Here is an 18,775-nt window from a genome sequence, read left to right on the forward strand (position 1 = left end):
TCAGCATTAGCAAACATTATTGTTGTACAAAAGGTTGGCTGCGGTGTAAGATGTTCCCAAGTACATGGTTAACTGCACTAGATGCAACAGTCTTGTGGTAGCAAGCATGAATTGACCCCTTTGTTAAGCAGTCTGTCCTGGTTTGCATTTACATGGGAGATTACATGTGAACACTTACATACTTAGGGGATGTGGCTGCTCTGGGAAGAGCATCTGCATGCTTGCATGCAGCAGGTTCCACGTTCTCCCTGGCAGTATCTCCAAGATAGGGCTGAGAGAGAATCCTGCCTGCAACCTAAGAAGCCACTGCCAGCCTGTGTGTAGACAATACTAAGCTAGATGGACCAACGGTCTGTCTCTGTGTGAGTTAAAGTAGAAGTCCCCGCTTTCGGCCAATTGAATTATCAGTTCTAGGACTTAGAATCTGCACGTTAAGATCTCGTCACATGACAAGCCTTGCGCTGGAACGGAAGTTGACTCCACAGCTAACATTCTAAATCCCTGTGAAAGGTCACGTGAAGAGTAAGTACCTCTCACGTGACAGGCTCCATGTGTGAAATACCTGAGGGCGCCCGACTCGCTCTTTTCCGTTGCTTTTTCATTCCTGGCTCAGGACTAGACGTTATGTAACACCGAACAGATAATCAGACCCGCCCATTTTTAGTGCCTAAGGGTCCTACAGCCTCATAAGGTACCACGGCGTGTGGTGGCCCCTCTACCACCCAAACTCTTCCCTTGCTGAGCAGGCCCACAAATAGGGCAACTTCCCAAGCAGGGCCTCCTTCGCCTCTTGCAGAGCCGCAAGACATAGCTTAAATGTATATAACAGAGACTACATATTAAGCAGTGTTTTTCCTGTCGGGCCCTCAACCACCAATAGCAAATCACTGCGAACCCGGGTTATAACCCGACTCCAAATAAGGGAAAGTATTTATGATATGGTGCAGCAAAGCCCTGACATTGGCCCTATGCAATGCCTTGTGCACAGCTGTGTTGGAAGACAGGTATCAAAGAATTCCATATGGAGAGCATATTTGCCTTGTGACTCTGGTGAGATTGAAAGGACAGCTTGTAGTGTCACTATTACCATATTTGACATAAGCTCCTCTCTTCAGCTATTAGCTGTACTGATTCCTTTTACCCAAGTTTCCTTTTGGCAGACCAGAATGATTCTAGATCCTGTAATGTGGCTAAGTTCTGCCTTATAGCTAGCAAAATTCATTTAGAGCTCATTAATTACCAAGTATTCTATGAGATTTAACACCACTCTGTATGAATTACATAATTTTGCTGTCTTGCTACCTTTATACTCAGCATTAGTGTTGACTAACATATATATAGTTTTATGTTCATAGTTTTAACTTCTAGCTTCTTCTGCTTAGTATACCAAGTAATTTTATAGAGACTTTCATTATTTTGTAGGAGTAGATTGAACAGTTTTTGTCTGCTGTTGTGCTGGTCAAAGACAGAAATAAAGACTATGACCATGAACAATAGCAAACAGCTCCACAGGTAAGGTAACGATAAGCATAACCATTTTAATAATGTATAGTTCACTCAGGCCTGAAGTTTTACATCCCTGCTCGTTTTTGTATTGCACTTATTCAAACAGAATGCAGTGCAGCATTCATGGAAGCTTACTGTGCAGCAGGAGCTTATCCTAGCTCAGACTGCATCTTTCATCCAAAGGAAAGGAACACACAAGGTCAGGATGTGGGCCAGACATGAAGTTTAATTTAATAGAAATTTTCTTCGGTCTTCCATACATTCAAGTGTGAGCAAGTGAGATGACACCCCCCCCCCCAACCCTCCGGTGTTAAGCTACCTCCAGAAGTCCTTCCATTTCTAGCTCCTTGGCTCGAGAGGGATCTTTTAAACACCCAAAGCAGAAATGTATCTTATCTAGTACACCAATCCTCTAGCTGTAGCTCTGAGTGACACCCATCCATCTATCCTCCTTCCCCTATCTCAGGCTGCTATGAGAGCAGGGTTTTTTTTTTTTTTAAGTTTGCTTGCTCATTACACTTGGTGCTTAAAAACAGCACACTGATTTGTCTATGGGCACAGCAGCAAGAAGGACTGTTGCTACTGCCTGTATTCAGGAGAAGATCTCCACATCATTGGCCTACACATGGTACAATACTGTTCTGATTCATTTCTCTGAGGCATGGAGTATCTGTCTCTTCCCTCCCTCCCATTTAAAGCTCCCTGCACCTTAAAAAGGATGAGCAGAAAGGGATGGAGCAAGCTCAGGGAGGACAGAGGATTTCTGCTTTTTAGGCATCCACTTCTGGAGGCAGTAACTTTCAGTGAAGTAATAGCCAGATTTAAAATGCAGGGTCAAATGGTATAATCCCCATTTCAAAGAGAGTTGTATTCTTACAGTTACAGCCGTCCTAAGATGCAGGTTCTAGTTTCCTTCTACACACATGAATAGTTGATGGTATTTGGGAAGGGGTTTAAGACAAACACACACACACCAATAAAAAAGAAAGTTCTTGTGTCTCATAGAGACATTACTGTTATCCCCTCTCCTTAGTTGAGTTCAACCAAGCAACTGCATGGTACAGGCCCAGGGTGAGGCTCAGCCAACAAGCATACCCAACAACCCTCCTAATCACAGCTCATCCTTCAGTGGGCCCTCTGTTTCCTCATCCTCATCCTTTTCTTCCTCCTCATCCTCCTCTTCTTCATCCTCCTCATTATCTTCACCCTCAGGTTCATCTTCTCCTTCCTCTTCTTTCTTCTTCTTGTCTTCCTCTTCCTGCTTCTTTCGCAGTTCCTCATCCTGCTGCTCCTTCATTTTCTTTTCTGCATCCTAGTGATTTTTTTTTAAAAGATACAAAGTTACAATAGGGGCAGGTTGAAAAGGTCACCACAGGAAGCAGAACTAAGCAAGAACTTTGAAGTACGTACTGGAAAGGCTCAAGGCTTGCAACTGCACAATGTCCCATTTCTTCATAGAATGCACAACTTTCTCTTAGGAATTCAATCACAAGTTTGGGCAGTTACTACTAGCCTAGATGATTTTAAAAAGCATTAGGTCATGATCTGAGCGTTAGATACCCATCTGGCTTATAATGAATCAGGTTTAGGTATGGTCAGTGCCTGAATGGGAGATTACCTGAGAGCCTCTTAACATACTACCTCTATGACGAAAGAAAGGCAGCAGTGGCTGGCCAGTAAGTGCAAAACAAGCTAAAGGATCAGACTTACCAGCCACCAGGGAAACCTTCAGAGCAGGGAACTTTTTCCAGCCCCTCCTCCCCTGCCTACAACTTCTTGTTTTGGTCTTACTGGCTGGAATAGCTGCTACTCAAGCTGCTCCAGCCAGTCTGATTCCTAGGGGGCTCCCTCCTGGCACTGCCCCCAGGAAGAACTAAAATAATGGGTTAAAAATGCACTTCTTGGTTGCTTCAGGGAGTTTATTTTTAATCTTTCCCCCTTCTTCCTGGGGGCAGTGCCACAAGGAGCCTCCTAGGAATCAGATTGGCTGGAGCAGCTTGAGTAGCAGCTGTTCCAGCTTGTAGGACCAAGAGAGGAAATTTCAGGCAGGGGGAGGAGGGGCTGGAGAAAGCTCCAGATTCCCTATTAGTAAGTCTGATCTTTACTAGCTTGTTTGGTGGTGCAATCCCTGCTTTCTCCCTTGTGCATGCCGGCTCGAAGGTTCGACAGGAGGGTGACTTTAAAAGTGGAGGAGGATGTACTCCTCCCACCACCACATTCCCCTCACCAGCGCTGGATTTCTCATAAGTCCTTCAGGACAGCAGCGTACCTTCCTGCTGCCCTGTTGCCCCCTGTACTAGACACACCTGTGCATGTTGGGTGCACACACCCGATGTGCGGTCATATCTGGTAAAGGGGGCAACGGGGTGGCAGGGAGGTACAATGCTGTCCTGATGGACTTATGAGAAATCCAGCGCTGGTGGGGGAAACACAGACGGGGTGTGTGTGTGTATCCTCCTCTGCCCTTAGTCATCCCCTCCACCCCCTGCACTGAGCCAGCCCCCTCCGGCTCCGTGAACATCCCTACCCACCGATCCTAAAAAAACTTTTCTGGTTGTTGTTTTTTTAATTTCTGCCCTGCTTTTCTGCTCTTTGTTTTCCTCAGTGCTGGCAGGCTTGGGTAAATACTCAAGCCCTCTGGCATGAAGGGGGGATGGGGTAGGCCTCTGCCTCAGTGACCATCCCAATGCCCACCAGCCTCTACTGAAGAAAGGTGAGATATAAAAACTAATAGCTGGTAGCTGGAAAGACCCTCCATATTCAGAACTATTTTCTCTCAATACTAGGACTGAACAAGAGAAGGCCATCACCTTTAGACCTTGCTTTTAAGCTTCCAAAGGCAGCTGGCTAGCTGCTGTTGGAAGCAAAGAACTGGTGCACAATGCATTTCTCTCATTTAGAATAAAGTCACTCTCACAAGCTTTCATAGAAGGAATGGGATTTCAACCAAAGCCACCTACATAACACTAATTTTGTTCACTGCAGCTTCTGTTGTTCAAAGTCTCTGGCAGATTATCCAAGGCAAAAAATAAGGATTACTCTTTTACAATATTTCAGAAGCTTGACAAGAAGCTATGGACAGGTAGCAGTGGTCCTTCAACATAGCACCTCACCTTAGTGGCCCCCCAGGTTTCATTGCCAATTTCTTCAGCAAGTTTCTCGTCGTCAGTGATCAGGAAGTTGTCAAAAATTGTGCCAGACTTGACCTGAAGTAACAAATGAACAGTGAGCTCCATACAGTTCACCCATCTCTATAGCAATACTGACTAGTCAAGCAATGAAGTCTCAGCTGGGAGTGCACATAGCATTATTCTCAACAACCCTACCAGTGAGTTGACCATTTAAGTTAGCTACTTTTTCTCCACCATCAGCAACAGGATCAACTATTTTAAATGAAAGCCTCTCTTCTCTGACATAAGGGCTTCAATACAGCTTACAATAAAAAAAGACATTTTAAAGATCTACTTTTATTTTAACAACTGTATTTAAGGCAAATACCACCCAGAGCCACAGAATAGTTTCAATAACCATTAAAAAATACACACACATATAACCAAACAAGCCTGTCAGATCTCAATGGGGAATGAATTCCATAACACAAGAGCCGAAGAAAAGTCTCTATTAGACTTTGCTTAGTATAGGACTATCTCACAGTCTGAATAAGTTCACAGGGGAATAAAGGACGGGGAAGTCGGGAGAAAGTTCCTAAGGTATCCTGGACTAAGGCAATTTAGCACCATTCCTGCTCTTTTCCCCCCCTCATAGTATACTGCCCTCCGCTTGTTGACAAAAAGCAGATGATGGAGTGGCAGGATTTGCATTTCGACACTTCCTGCCCCTTCAGCTTCCCTACCTTCTGCCTTTTGAATAGGCAGGGGGCCTAAAGTGGCAGGAAGGAAGAACAAAAGGGCAGCAGCTCACACACTTCAAACACGCGCACGCACACACACACACACACACACACACACACACACACACACACACACAGAAAGGGGGTCTGCTGAGGCAGCCAGTCTGCTGCTCTCTAGTGGGCTGCTCCTGGGCCTAGCTAGAGAATAACCCTTATTTTCCTCTACAATGATATTATTATGAATAGTTATATACTACTTTTCTTAAAGAGTTCCAAGTGGTTTACATAGGGGGAAAGGTGTGAGGTGTCCCTGTCCGCAGAGAGCTCAATCTAAAAATCAGGTTTCCAGCAACAGCCACTAGAAAGATGCTGCACTTGTGGTGGACAGGAACAGTTGTGCGCTCTCTTCAAAAAACGAAAGCTACCACTTTAACAAAGACGTTTCTTTGCTCAGCAGTAGTTGTATTGTGTGAGCACTACAGCTTAATTATGGCTTTCCTGGGATGTAAGCTGGAATCTTTGTTCTTTAGTTTGATACCTTGTGCTCTACACTATTGGAATTCTGCACTACTAAGCCCCTCACACTCTTCCTTGCCGGGCTTAGCAGTGCAGAAAGCTCAGTGTCATAGGGATACTACCTGCCCTTATCACTTCTGGTTTTCTATGGGAGGAGAGCCGGTCTTGTGGCAGAAAGCATAATTGTCCCCTTTGCTAAGCAGAATCCACCATCGTTGCATTTTAATGGGAGAGAACATGCGAGCACAGCGAGATCTTCCCCTTAGGGAATGGGGCTGCTCTTGGAAGTGCACCTGCATGCAGACAGTTCCAAGTTCCCTCGGACATCTCCAAGATAGGCAGGAGTCAGTCTCAGCCTTAGAGACCGACTCCTTGGAGAAGGTGCTGCCACAGTCTGTGCAGACCATGCTGAGCTAGATGTACCAGTATATGACAGCTTCCTATGTTCAAAACACACTACAGAAATATACTTCTGTCTGTCAAAAGACACAATGTCAAGTGCAACAATCCATAATAGGGTATGTAGAAACTGTCAGAAGGAGAGGAAACTGCTGGATCAATATTCACATGTTCAGTTTTTTTAAAAAAATTTTAAAGAGGGGAGGTTCTGCTAACCTGCCTCCAATTTTGCTTTACTATTTATATCTGCAAGCTGTTGTCTACATGTTCCAACATATCAGAAATATGGGTATTCGCATCCTTAAAATGTCTCAACTTTACATTAAACTTTTTGGCCTTTTATGGTAAACATCTAGACATGCATTTGAACCTCTGGACCTTGCTTGTTTTACAGGATTTTCAGGAAAGCAGGCAAGTAGAATGAGGGTTAACCCTAGCAGGAAAACACTCACCTGCCACAAGTCCAAGCCAATGACACCAAAGTCATCGTAAGCATACAAGCTGGGTTCAGGGGTGTACTCAGGATTATCTATCTCAGGATGAATCCATTTTCCTTTGTAGTTGGGGTTGTCAATCTGACGAGGTTTCCATTCTCCCTAGAAAACACAAAAATATTAACAAAAATCCGAACACCACTAAAAAACTGATGAGATTTTTCAGACCTTCAATAGTATCTAGCATTTCACAACCTGAAACCAAACCCTAAAAGATAATTCTATCACACAGTTCTTGTGAAGCGAGGAATACAACTATCATAGCATGTCTATGATTGTGCTAGTTTCCATCAAGCACAAAACTCACCAATACAGTGAGTTTAGAAACTATACTGATAGCAATGCAAGTTTCAGGCATTGAACTGCTGGGGGGGAGGGACAGGAAAACGTTTTCATCTCATGTCAAGGGAGGCAAACTAGGAAGAGTTTCTCTGCCATTCTTCTCCTCTCCCCACCACTACCTTTTGAAAAATGTTTTTCTGTTTTATGCAAAGGCCTTGAACTTTGCGCAAACAAAACTTTGATATTAGTCCTTTGAGAGTTATGATTAGTGTTCCCACAGTACAGATACAAGTAATTATTTTGTCAAGTCAAAGGCCTGGAAAGGATTAAAGGGTCATCCATCCCATGATTAGAGGCTGACCTAGTTCTACCCCTGTAGATTTTCAACCTGGTTTGGTCATGACCATTTTTTAATAATTATTGCTCTTGTACCCGCAGCTTTCTAACCTGAACAGCTTTTCCCACTTCTATATACTCATTAGAGTGGTGCTAATACAAAACTCAATCTTTCAAAGTTGAACTTTTGAAGGCTTTTTTGCACCAAAATGTTTCAATGGCTGCTGTTAGGACCATCACCCAAATTAAAAGTCCTAATTAGTCCCATAAAGGACTAAACCTGCATGTAAACAGAATGTTTTTGAATTTACAGCCATACTTAGCTTGGATACCTGTATACATCACAGTAAGTTCCATCACAGAAGAGCCATTCCCTTATGTAAATGGGAAGGAAAAGTGTATCTTGATATTATGTCTGCCACTCCGATCGAAGTATTTGTATTCATTTTTTAAAAGTCTGCTACCCAATTAACTGGGAGCACCTTTGATTGATAAAGTTTTAGATCATCTCAACACTGAAGACTTGTACTTCAAGTCTTCAAACCACTATTACCTTGTACTCTGGATTCTGGATTACTGGTGGTTCCCACTCTCCATCCATTTCTTCATCCCAGTCCTCGGGCTTCTTGGCATCAGGATCAGGAATATGCTCTGGTTTATCCCAGTCCTATAAAGCAGATTGAGAAAAATCCAGGAAAACCAGGTGAGATTTTTCCTTAACCTAAATGGAGATTTGTCCTCCACCAAAGACAGCCATGTTGTAAGCTGCAATGCCACCAATCTCTTCCATCTTGCCCACTGTAGAAAGTTTATAGCTGCAAACTTCTTTATGCAGAGACCTGTATTTTAATTTTAGTGCCATGGATATTGATGGAGTTTTATCAATACCACTAACCTCTGGTTTTGTGTCTTCTGGATCATCTATCTTAGCCCTTTCATCCCAGTCATCTGGTTTCTTTGCATCTGGATCCTTAATTTTCTTGGGGGGCAGGAAGTCCCAGTCATCTTCCAAGCTACCAGACTCCACTTTGTTGTTGTCAATCTTTACCTCATAAGTATTGTCAGGTCGAACAATGAGGGTATAGAGATGACTGAACTCATCATCCTGTCAAAGCAAGCACACTTTAGACTGGAGGACTACAGATCCCCTTTTTCCTACCTGGCCAATTTAACAGGAAAACTTGCTCGCCTCCCAAAGTTACTTTTCCCATCTAAAGACATGCAATGTTTAAAATGCTGTTAATATTTTAACATACATTAACTAAAACAAATGTATTGCCTGCCTCTTAAGAAGTAGTCCTTCAAGTTAATCAAGGAAGATGAAAGGTAACTTCTCTCCGTTCTCTTCCCAAATACTCACTTTACAACGAATGTCCTTGTTGATCAAGACATTTTTGCCTTTGTAGTTGAAGATCACATGAACTTTCTTGGTACCTGGGCCACAGATGTCAGGACCTGCATTTCAGGAAAGTCCAATGAATCAAGTCAACATTATGAGAAATCAATCTTTAAAAGCAGTTTAACTAAAATTAATGTATTGCCTCTTAAGAAGTAGTCCTTCAAGTTAATCAAGGAAGATGGAAGCATGACTTAAACCGTAAGCTGTCACCACTGCCAAGATACTCCATTGTATTCCTCCAATGAATGCAGAAAAAGGCTAAAATAAGATTCACCATTGTGTAGCCTGATCTGTTAAGATTATGACTCCTCAAACAAAGGTGCCATTCAAAAATTGGACACCTAACCACTATGGAGTAGTCCACTGCCAGCTAGTAGTTTAGCACCATACAAGGTCAACTATTACCAATGATGCTCATAAGTGGTATGCAGGTAATCACAAATGGCTAAAGTCTGAAAAACGTACTTCAACAGGTCCTAAAATGTACAAAATGTGTACCATAAGAGATGCGAGGCAGGACCACCTAGACAAAGACGGCCCAGGCACTCTGCTTTTAGCTCCCTCTGAGCTCTTACCCTCACAAAGGACCTGAGCAGCAGCATGGCCAAACTGTGCAGAGCCCCAGAGCTTCCCAAAAAGCTTCCTCTCCTATCCTCCTTCTGTTCTCAAAGGCAGGCAAGCTCCTGGTGTGACTGCTCCTGGCTGACTCTCTCTCTCGCCCCACTTGCCTGCCTCTTCCTTTGCAGCCTGGCTTTGCATGGTACAGGATTTTTTCCATGTTGCTTCCTTTTTCTTTCTGTTTTTAGGGCAAGTGCAATAAAAGTCAGCTCAGATCTTGGCTGTGTGGGGCAAGCAGGAGGGCTGTGCTTTTAGAGTGACAGCAACCCTTCCAGCCTGAGCTGATTGCTAGAGGTAGTGTGCACCTGTGGCTCACTGTCTTCCTGGAGGAGCCTGCCTGCCCCAACTCACCAGGCTCTCTCTGTTGTCCCAGCTTCAAGCCCAGCCCTGAAGGGTGAGAAACGTGACAAGCTAGCAGGATCTGGGGCCCAAAGCAACCAAAAGAAAAAGAAGAAGATAATGCAAGTGACGGCTGGCAAGATGCACCCTAGGGAAGGAGAGGGTGGTGACAGAGAGAGAGAGAGAGAGAAAAGAGGGGCCCCCTTCCGGGGGGGGGGTTTCCCTTGAGTTTGGACTTCCGGTTAAGATGGTTTTGTGTTAATTCATTTTGGTTTGCTTGGTTTTAGCCAGGAAAAGCGGGAGGGGGAAGCAGTCAGTCTGAATTGAACTCTGGCACCAGACAGGGGAAGGGAGGCTTTGCTGGGAGCATTGAAGGCAAGTGTTTACTGCTCTGTTGGTACACGTAGAATGGCAACATGAGTACCAAACCACTTCTGCTGGAACTCACTGGAGAACCATATCAATTATGTGAACCTCTGACTATTACCCAGAGAAGTCAAGATATCCTCATGTCCATCTGCTGACCTACATGGTGGCTCAGGGGAAATACCTAATCAGGTGTCTCTTCCACACAAGCACTCACCAAACATGATGTTATATTCAGAATCACCATGCATGTCCTCTTGGTTCACACTAGAAGGGAAAAGCTTCACATAACCACCTCCACAGTCAATGTTTTGCTCATGTTTCACTGTGAACTGCACCACCAGAGTTTTGTCTTTGTTGCTGAAGGGGTCAAAGCTGGCAGAGATAGCATAGAAACGAGCATCCTGGCTTGTCTGAAGTCCTGAGAAAAAGCAACACGGTGTTAAGTTCTATGTGGGAGACAGAGAGATACCACCGCTGACATGCAGGCCGGTCAACTACCCAGCTTAAAAGAGTGTTCAAATCCAACTGAATAATCTCTCAAACAAATCTTCCCCACAATCATAACCTAGGAACCACAGACGAGTACTGGAGAAAGGAAGATGCGGATCACAGTCTCTTTACAAAAATGGTTAGCAAAAGGTCCGATTTGATTGCTACCCAACTACATCAAACTCCTGTATTAGAAACCAAAATGTGCTAGAAAACTATTCTAGACCACTTGATCAAGGAATTCTCTCAATACATCACCACTTAATGAGATGGCCTGACTGTAGCACTAATCTTCTCCAAACAAGTCAGCTAATGAAGAGCAGACAGACCATGTCTGCAATCCTGTACACCATCAGGCTGCTTAAATCCGTTCAATTCAACGAGCTGGAAGCCACCTAACCATGTGCAGGACTGCAGCTAATATCATCAGCTTTAAAAGTCCACTTGAATACAGCCATTCACGACATCACTTCCTTACCTTTGTCTTTCTCTGCATCTCCATAGAATTTGCCAGCAGAAAGCTTGAATTTCCCATAATCTGATTTGTGCTTCGACTCTACCCAACGACTTGTCCAGGCATCTAAGGGAAGAAATCAAGAGGACAATTAGGATCTGGAGGACTGCAATGATTCATGCACTATCTGGTTAAGACTGTGCACATTGGTAATTTTGAATTTCTGACATCAGAAATCCCAGCCCCCACCACCAGGAGGCATCAGGTTAAGAGCCCACCCAGCACTAGAGTGGGGCTGTCTGGGCCACCTCATTACCCAGGGCACTTGCCTCACGTTCTGATGCCTCTTAGTTGTATCAGAAGTCAGAAATCCAATGTTCCCAATGTGCACAGTCCTTTTACAAAAATGTCAAACACCAGTTTTGCTTCACCAAGAGGTTACAGGGCAAATCAGATCTCCCCAGTGGAGTACATAACCCAGGCTTTCTTGATCCTTTCAGTTACAAAGCCTGATTTTGCAACAAGTTTGCAAGATGGGATTTTGTTATTTCTGTTTGTTACTTTAGAAATGCAAGAACAAAGTGTCATCTTCAAACTCTATAAGAATTTAAGACTCATTCTGATTAGTATAAAAATCCATCTTGAAACAAGCCACATTAAAAATTAGTGTGGTGTGGTGAATCTTGTTAGTCCTGGACTGTTTTGACTTGGGTTGGAGTTCCTGCTCAGCCATGACACTATCAGTGGCAGGTCTAAGACATGTCACCATTTCGCAAGGAAACTGTAAGGTGCTATCCATGGATCTTAGTATCAGAAAATACTCCTACTACTGAATGTAAGGCAGGGTGGATTCAATTTAAACCAAATCAATTTAAATCATGATTTAAATAACTAAGTAAGCTTAGATATAAATCATGGTTTTTTACATAAAGACTCATTCTTGCTGGTATAATCTTAATATTGACAACCAAAAGGTGGTTTCATTTTTGGTCCTCTTCTAGACAGAGAAATTGCCCAAAATAATCTTACAGAAACCTCTGGAAGAGCATGACATTGTGAATGGATTAATGGAATTAATTTACCAAAAAGTTTAAATATTGCATATATACAGCTTCGTGTGACATAATTAAAAACTAGTCCTTATTTCATGATAATGAAATAATACCTTTGGACTATAATGTATTTTAAATAGAAAACTATCTTTAGATACGATTTTCCCCCTCAAAAAGCATTTTATTTTAACAATCCGATTTAAATTTTAAAAAAATCGGATTTCTTTTTATTTTTATCTACCTTGGTATAAGATAACTTGAAACTCAAATCTGTACGCTAATGAGTACAGATTTTAGCTGTATGACGTTTTCTACCATTGTGGTGGTGTGGTTAGAGTGCTGGACTAGGACTGGGGAGACCCGAGTTCAAATCTCCATTCAGCCATGAAACTAGCTAGGTGACTCTGGGCCAGTCATTTCTCTCTCAGCCTAACCTACTTCACAGGGTTGTTGTGAGGAGAAATTCAAGTATGTAGTACACCACTCTGGGCTCCTTGGAGGAAGAGTGGGATATAAATGTAAAATAATAATAATAATACCATACAACTCAAATGACAGAGTGAAGTATTTTTTCCTAATATTTCAACAACTTATTCCTAAACAATTCCTGCATACTATTGTGCCCAATCTGTTTTCAATGTTGTGATGCATGTCATGTTTACTTTGTTACCAATTCTGATGTATCCTTTTTTATTACTATACTGAGCAGTTACAAGAATTACACTTTTTAAAATAGTCTGTCAGCCTGACCTACTTCACAAGGTTGTTGTTTGGATAAAATAGGCAGCCACCAGGTACACTGCCTGGAGTCTATTAGATGAAAAGTGGGGGACAAATGAACTCAACAAGCTCATGGGAACATGCACACATTTACAACAGCTTGATCCAAATTAGAGTTTTTGGTTCAGAAAGCAAATATCTAGTCTTAACTTGAAATCGATCCTAATAGCCCCTGTAGTTTCAAACACCCGAGGAAGTAATTGCCCAGAATTAGCCTTTTCTATGCTACTAGTTCCATCCACTCCTTTATAATATTGGGATGTCCTCTCCTCATTCAGGAGGAACAGCAACACTGTCTGCATATATGCCAAAACCGAAGAGCAGTATTAGTTAAAACTTCTTCACCTCATCTTGCATAAAATTGCAAGTCAAAGAAAAGAGTACAGCGCCTCTAAGATAGGATATTGCAACTGCATCACCAGCTACCCAAACATCTGTATTTATTTGCTCACAGCGCAGTGAGCAAGTGTTCAGATTCATAAGGAAAGAGAGCTCAAGTAATCTCCAGAAACAGAAAGAAGAGAAGCTGCTTGCCAGGGGCACAGGCTCTCACAGCAGCTTTGCTTCGAGATCACCAAGATCAGCAAAGCCTATTGAGTAGGCCCTATCAGAGATATACCACCACAAACTAGTCTAACAGCTGCAAAACTAGTTATACTGCGACCATCTCCAACTCATTTCAGCTTATATGGATGCCCGATTCTATCCACAAAGCCACAGAGTGTAGATTACTTGTTACGGAAGTGCCAAACATAAAAACATGAAGCAATTGGAATTATGTGTGTAGACTTAAATGACAAGTTATCCAGAAGTCTACACCTGTCACTCCTGATATCCCAGCAATGGGCGGTCTGTGTGTTCTGGAGACATCCCAGAGTGATCTATTTAGTCCACGTTTTATGTCCCCATGGCCCCTGCTGATTATGGCTTAATTATCAACTCCCCATTGCATCCTTAGTCTAGACTAGGCACAGCAAGAACAGCAGCTAACTTGTCCTCCCCAATGTATCTTTTTTTAAGCTTCCATCACAAACTGTAAACTCTTACAGATCTTTTAAAGCTACCAAAGTAAGATAGAATAAATGGTTGCTTTAATAAAGAAAAACACCACAGGTAAGACAAAATCACCACACCATTCCAGTTCCACCTCTAAGGCACAACCTACCTTAGAAAAGTATTTAATTCCAAAATAGAATAATCAATAGTATTCTTTTCACACTTCTCTCAATTTCACATTCACTATATTCCAGTTGCTGCAGTTCCCAACCAGATGCTCACAGCAAACCTAGGAAAAGCTCTCTTTAGGTGTTGAAAGCATTGGGGCCCCCACACAGTCCTCTCCTCCTCGCGCCAGCCCCACTGCAAAGAACACAGCTGGCAGAGTGTGAGGGGATATTATAGATTACACAACAGCCACACTAGTGTAGCAGAACCAATGCAAATCAGGAAGCTCCTGGTTCAAATCTTGCTTCTGCCTCAAGCTCAATAGGTTGCCTACAGGCAAGTAGCTCTTTCTCAGCCTGTCTGCCACCATCTGCAATATAGGAAAAAATAATACTTACCTATGGTGCAGAGCTACAGTAAAAATTGCTAAAATAAGCCATGCAGAGCACAGATCTAACGCAGCAGGGAGGCGGGGGCACCAATATCTGTCGCTGTATGTCGTCTTCCCCCTGCCCATTCACTTTGGCATTCTTTAAGTCCACCCCTCCCTTTTCCATCTTCTCCCTTCGCGTGCCTTTAACCTTTATAAACCTGATAAGCCTATGCAGGGTACATTCTTATTTGTTTTAGAAACAGCATCTAGCTTTATGCTGGGACTACAAAGAAAAAGAAAAAAGCCACTCCTCCCCCAAATACAATTTGGACACGACCCCACCCCCCCAAACAATCTCTCACCCCCACATCATGCAACGTAAGACATCAACACTCCCCCCACCCAAGCCGTTCAACACCATGGCTGCTAGTAACAGGATCCCTCCCTTAGGACCCCCAAGATGGCCCCCTCACCTCCGTTCCCGAACTCCTCCCTGAAGTATTGTGTAGGCCCAGCCGATACTAGAGCCAGCAAAGAACAGAAAGCTAAGAAGGGACCCATTTTTTTTCGGGTGATCGGAGGCGCCTGGCCCTTTAAGAAAGCCAACCTTCTCTTCCCACCTTGACAGCGACGACCGAACAACTGCAGCCGGCGAGGCGCGTTCGCCACTCTTTTATAACAGGCTCGGTCGACGGCCCGCCCTTGCTGAGCTCCGATTGCTCTCACCGATCCGGACGGCCAACGCCATTGGCCCGACAGCAGAACGGCGGTTTGGGCAGCGCCCCCGAACGTTGGCGTCCCAGATGGCTGCCTCCCATTGGTTGCCGGGTCCGTCCAATGAGGCACGACCACGCGTTCGGGGGAGACGCCCCCTCCCCTCCGCCGTGTATGCGTCATCGTTTCTTTTTGCACAAGCCCACGTGAGTACAGCGGGCGTTAAAAGGGCCAGTTCAAGGCATTTTCTCCACCTCCCAGTCAATTTTTAACTAGCATGACCAGGAAGACAAGCATTACCAAAGCGCAAAACAGAATTGTCTTGCCAAAGCACTGCACGAAGGAGGGGAAATTCTAAGCCTTATTGTAATTAGAAGAGCAAGAGAACATGATTAGCCACAGCGGTTTAGGCACCAACTACTGTCTGCAACTAAGTGGAGTCAGCAGTGTCTACTGTACAAGCAATCCAAACAGGCGTAGAAACAGATTAAGCTGCCCTATCGGACCATTGGTCGTCCAGTCTAGCCCAGCCAAGCAAACTCTCCCAAACCTGCTACCTGATCCTTTTTTAAACCGGCGTCGGCGTGCTGGGACATAAAACCCGAGAGCGTCTGCGTGCAAACCACGTGCTCTACCACTAAGGTGTGCCCCCTCCTCTGCTGGGGCTGGTTGAGCGGCCGTCATTTCCTTCCTCGCCCCATCCCCGCCTTCACAATAGAAATGTTCTTGAAATGCAGATATAGCCATCTTCCCTCCTCTGTCCCCTTTAAAAAGGGGGGGGGGGGTTAATCAGGTGAGTTTGGGAATATCTGCATACATACAGGATACACAGAGAAAAGAGACAACCAGTGTGGGCAGCAATGGCTAAAGAGCCTTGGAAGTGGGGGGAAACAGATGTGAATCCCCACGCAGCCCAGAGGTTCGCAAAGCAAGCAAAATGGCAAGCTGCCTTACACCACATCAATTCATTGGTCCACCAAGTCCACGAATGTCTCCTCCAACTGGTAGCACCTCTCCTGGGCAGGGCCAGCCCTCCTGTGAAGACCGCTTCAGGGGGCTGATTGTGGACCACCGTCTTCGGAGCAGCCAAGCAGCCCACCTGGCACCCTCCAAGGATGACCTCTGCTGGTCTTCTGTGTTTCTTCTTCCCCTTCCCCATAGCAAAGGATGGAAGAGGATGTAACTAGGCGGGTGACCTTAACAGAAAAAAGGGGAAGGGGATTCCCTGCGGCGCTCAGCTTCAGGAAGCAAAATACCTTGGGCCAACACTGTTCCGAGTCCGAGGTCCCGACAGAGCTATTTACCAACTGTCCAAGACCCCTCTTGGAAATCTGAGACTGGCCACTGAGATATGGTCCTTCCCTGTGTAAAGGACATATGACAATATGAAACTGCTTTACGGAAGGTCAGACCATCCATCCATGTAATCCATATTGCCTACTCTGGTTGCTGCTCTCCAAGGTCTTGGGGCAAGGTCCTTTCCAGCCCTGTCACTCAAGGTCCATTGTTAAACCTTGTTAAGCCTTCTTCAGGAACTGGCATATCCCCCTAAATGCCTGCCTGGAAGCAGTAATGAGGAATGAGGGAGTAATGGATGAGGGAGAATAAACTGAAGCTGAATCCAGATAAGACGGAAATACTTATTGTGCGGGGTCAGAACTCCAGAGATGATTTTGATCTACCTGTTCTAGATGGGGTCACACTTCCCCAAAAGGAACAGGTTCGCAGTCTGGGAGTACTTCTGGATTCACACCTCTCCCTGGTATCTCAGGTTGAGGTGATGGCCAGGGGTGCTTTCTATCAGCTTCAGCTGATACGCCAGCTGCACCCGTTTCTTGAGATCAATGACCTCAAAACAGTGGTACATTTGTTGGTAACCTCCAGACTTGACTTCTGCAATGCGCTCTATATGGGGCTGCCTTTGTACGTAGTCTGGAAACTTCAGTTGGTTCAGAATGCAGCAGCCAGGCTGGTCTCTGGGTCATCTTGGAGAGACCACATTACACCTCTGCTGATGGAGTTACACTGGCTGCCTACAGGTTTCTGGGCAAAATACAAAGTGCTAAGCCCTAAATGGCTTAGGCCCTGGGTATTTGAGAGAATGTCTTCTTCATTATGAGCCCCACCGTCCATTATGATCATCTGTGGAGGTCCGTCTCTAGTTGCCGCCAGTTTGTCTGGTGGCCACATGGAGACGGGGCTTCTTAGTTGCTGCCCCAGGACTATTGAATGCACTCCCTATTGAGATACAATCCTCTCCATCTCTGATTATATGTGTGTGTGTGTGTGTGTGTGTGTATATACACACACATACACACCCATACCCATCTTTTTACTCAGGCTTTTGCAGCTTCTTGATAATGTATAGGTTGTTAATTCTGTGATTGATTTTTAAATTGTTAGTTTTTAATTGTTTTTATGTGTTTTTATATGTGTTTTTAACTGTTTTATCATTGTAAACCACCCAGAGACATGCGTTTGGGGCTGTATACAAGTGTAATAAAAAAACAAACAAACCAGAGATGCCAGAGAGTGATCATTCCATATAAATGTATCCAGATCGGTTCCAAACTAAGTGGGTAGCTCTATTAAACTTTAAAAAATTGGTATCCAAACGGGAGAATTAAAAAATACTGATGGACCTGAACAGAACCCAAAATTTTAGGTTCTCTGCATGCATCCTTTGTTACCCTTGTCTCTCCCTTTTTCTCTGTATCTTTTTTGCACCTGTTCATTCATATTCTCTCTCTCTCTCTCTCTCTCTCTCTCTCTCTCTCTCTCTCTCTCTCTCTCACACACACACACACACACACACACACACGGATTGCTGCTTAAAGCAGATCAGGAACTTAACTAAATGCACAGGCAGAAATTCCTCAAATTAAGCTTCTCCATCCCTACATCACTCATTAAAATTCATCTTATTTATGTAGCTGTTAAAGGCACAAGAGTCCTGTGGAGGGATGGGAACAGATCTACCAAAACCTGGGGTTATTTAGAGTGCCAATCTTGCAGATTCATTAATCTAAGCCAAAATAATTAAATATGCACACTTTCAGAGCAAAATTATGTGTTCTGTAACTGCAAGTGTGTTAACTTAAGTGTGCTAACAACTTAAGTGTGTGGATGCATCCCTTTCTCATCTAAGCTCTCCATCTAATATGTGTTTTGAAAATAAGCAAGTGTTACAATAATTAATCATGAGGATACAAAGTAAACAAACAAAGGAAGGGACCAGGGGCATAGCCAGGAGAGAGGAGGCCCGTGTTCACCCCTCTCCCCAGCAGCCCTTTGGAGTGAGGGAGATAATGAAGAAAATAGAGAGGGGTGGACCTGGAGGGCCCTCAGGAGCTGGGGAGCCCAGGTTCTTTGAACCCATCTGCTCAATTATAGCTACACTCCTCGAGGGGACCACTAAGTTTGATGAAGCCTCTCTTGTCCCAGGCAGACAGCTGGCTAGAAAGGGATTCCATATTTATAACATGGCAGGACAATAACGAAGAAGAAAAATGAAATATTTTCAATTTGGAGGCATTTGTAATCAGGAGATTGCCATTTATTAGCCTACTTTCCAGTAGGTTTATGAGATCACCTGGCAATCCGTGTGTGTGTGTCCCATCAACTTCGCAATGCCTTGACCA

At 44.1% G+C, this 18,775-nt stretch overlaps 1 protein-coding gene across 1 annotated transcript; it reads right to left on the reverse strand.

Annotated features, from left to right (window-relative positions):
- Positions 1-1,712: 1,712 nt before the first annotated feature.
- On the reverse strand, positions 1,713-15,332 carry CALR (calreticulin). The gene is made up of 9 exons (XM_053292750.1): positions 14,894-15,332; positions 11,076-11,177; positions 10,323-10,526; positions 8,744-8,838; positions 8,279-8,488; positions 7,937-8,050; positions 6,724-6,867; positions 4,620-4,712; positions 1,713-2,818 (listed from the first exon to the last, which is right to left on the reverse strand). Exons 1-9 carry the CDS (start codon positions 15,315-15,317, stop codon positions 2,618-2,620), a joined length of 1,587 nt encoding a protein of 528 aa, XP_053148725.1. The 5' UTR covers positions 15,318-15,332; the 3' UTR covers positions 1,713-2,617.
- Positions 15,333-18,775: the final 3,443 nt, after the last annotated feature.

This window comes from Hemicordylus capensis, chromosome 2, assembly GCF_027244095.1.
Source record: "Hemicordylus capensis ecotype Gifberg chromosome 2, rHemCap1.1.pri, whole genome shotgun sequence".
In the NCBI taxonomy this organism is placed as follows: domain Eukaryota; kingdom Metazoa; phylum Chordata; class Lepidosauria; order Squamata; family Cordylidae; genus Hemicordylus; species Hemicordylus capensis.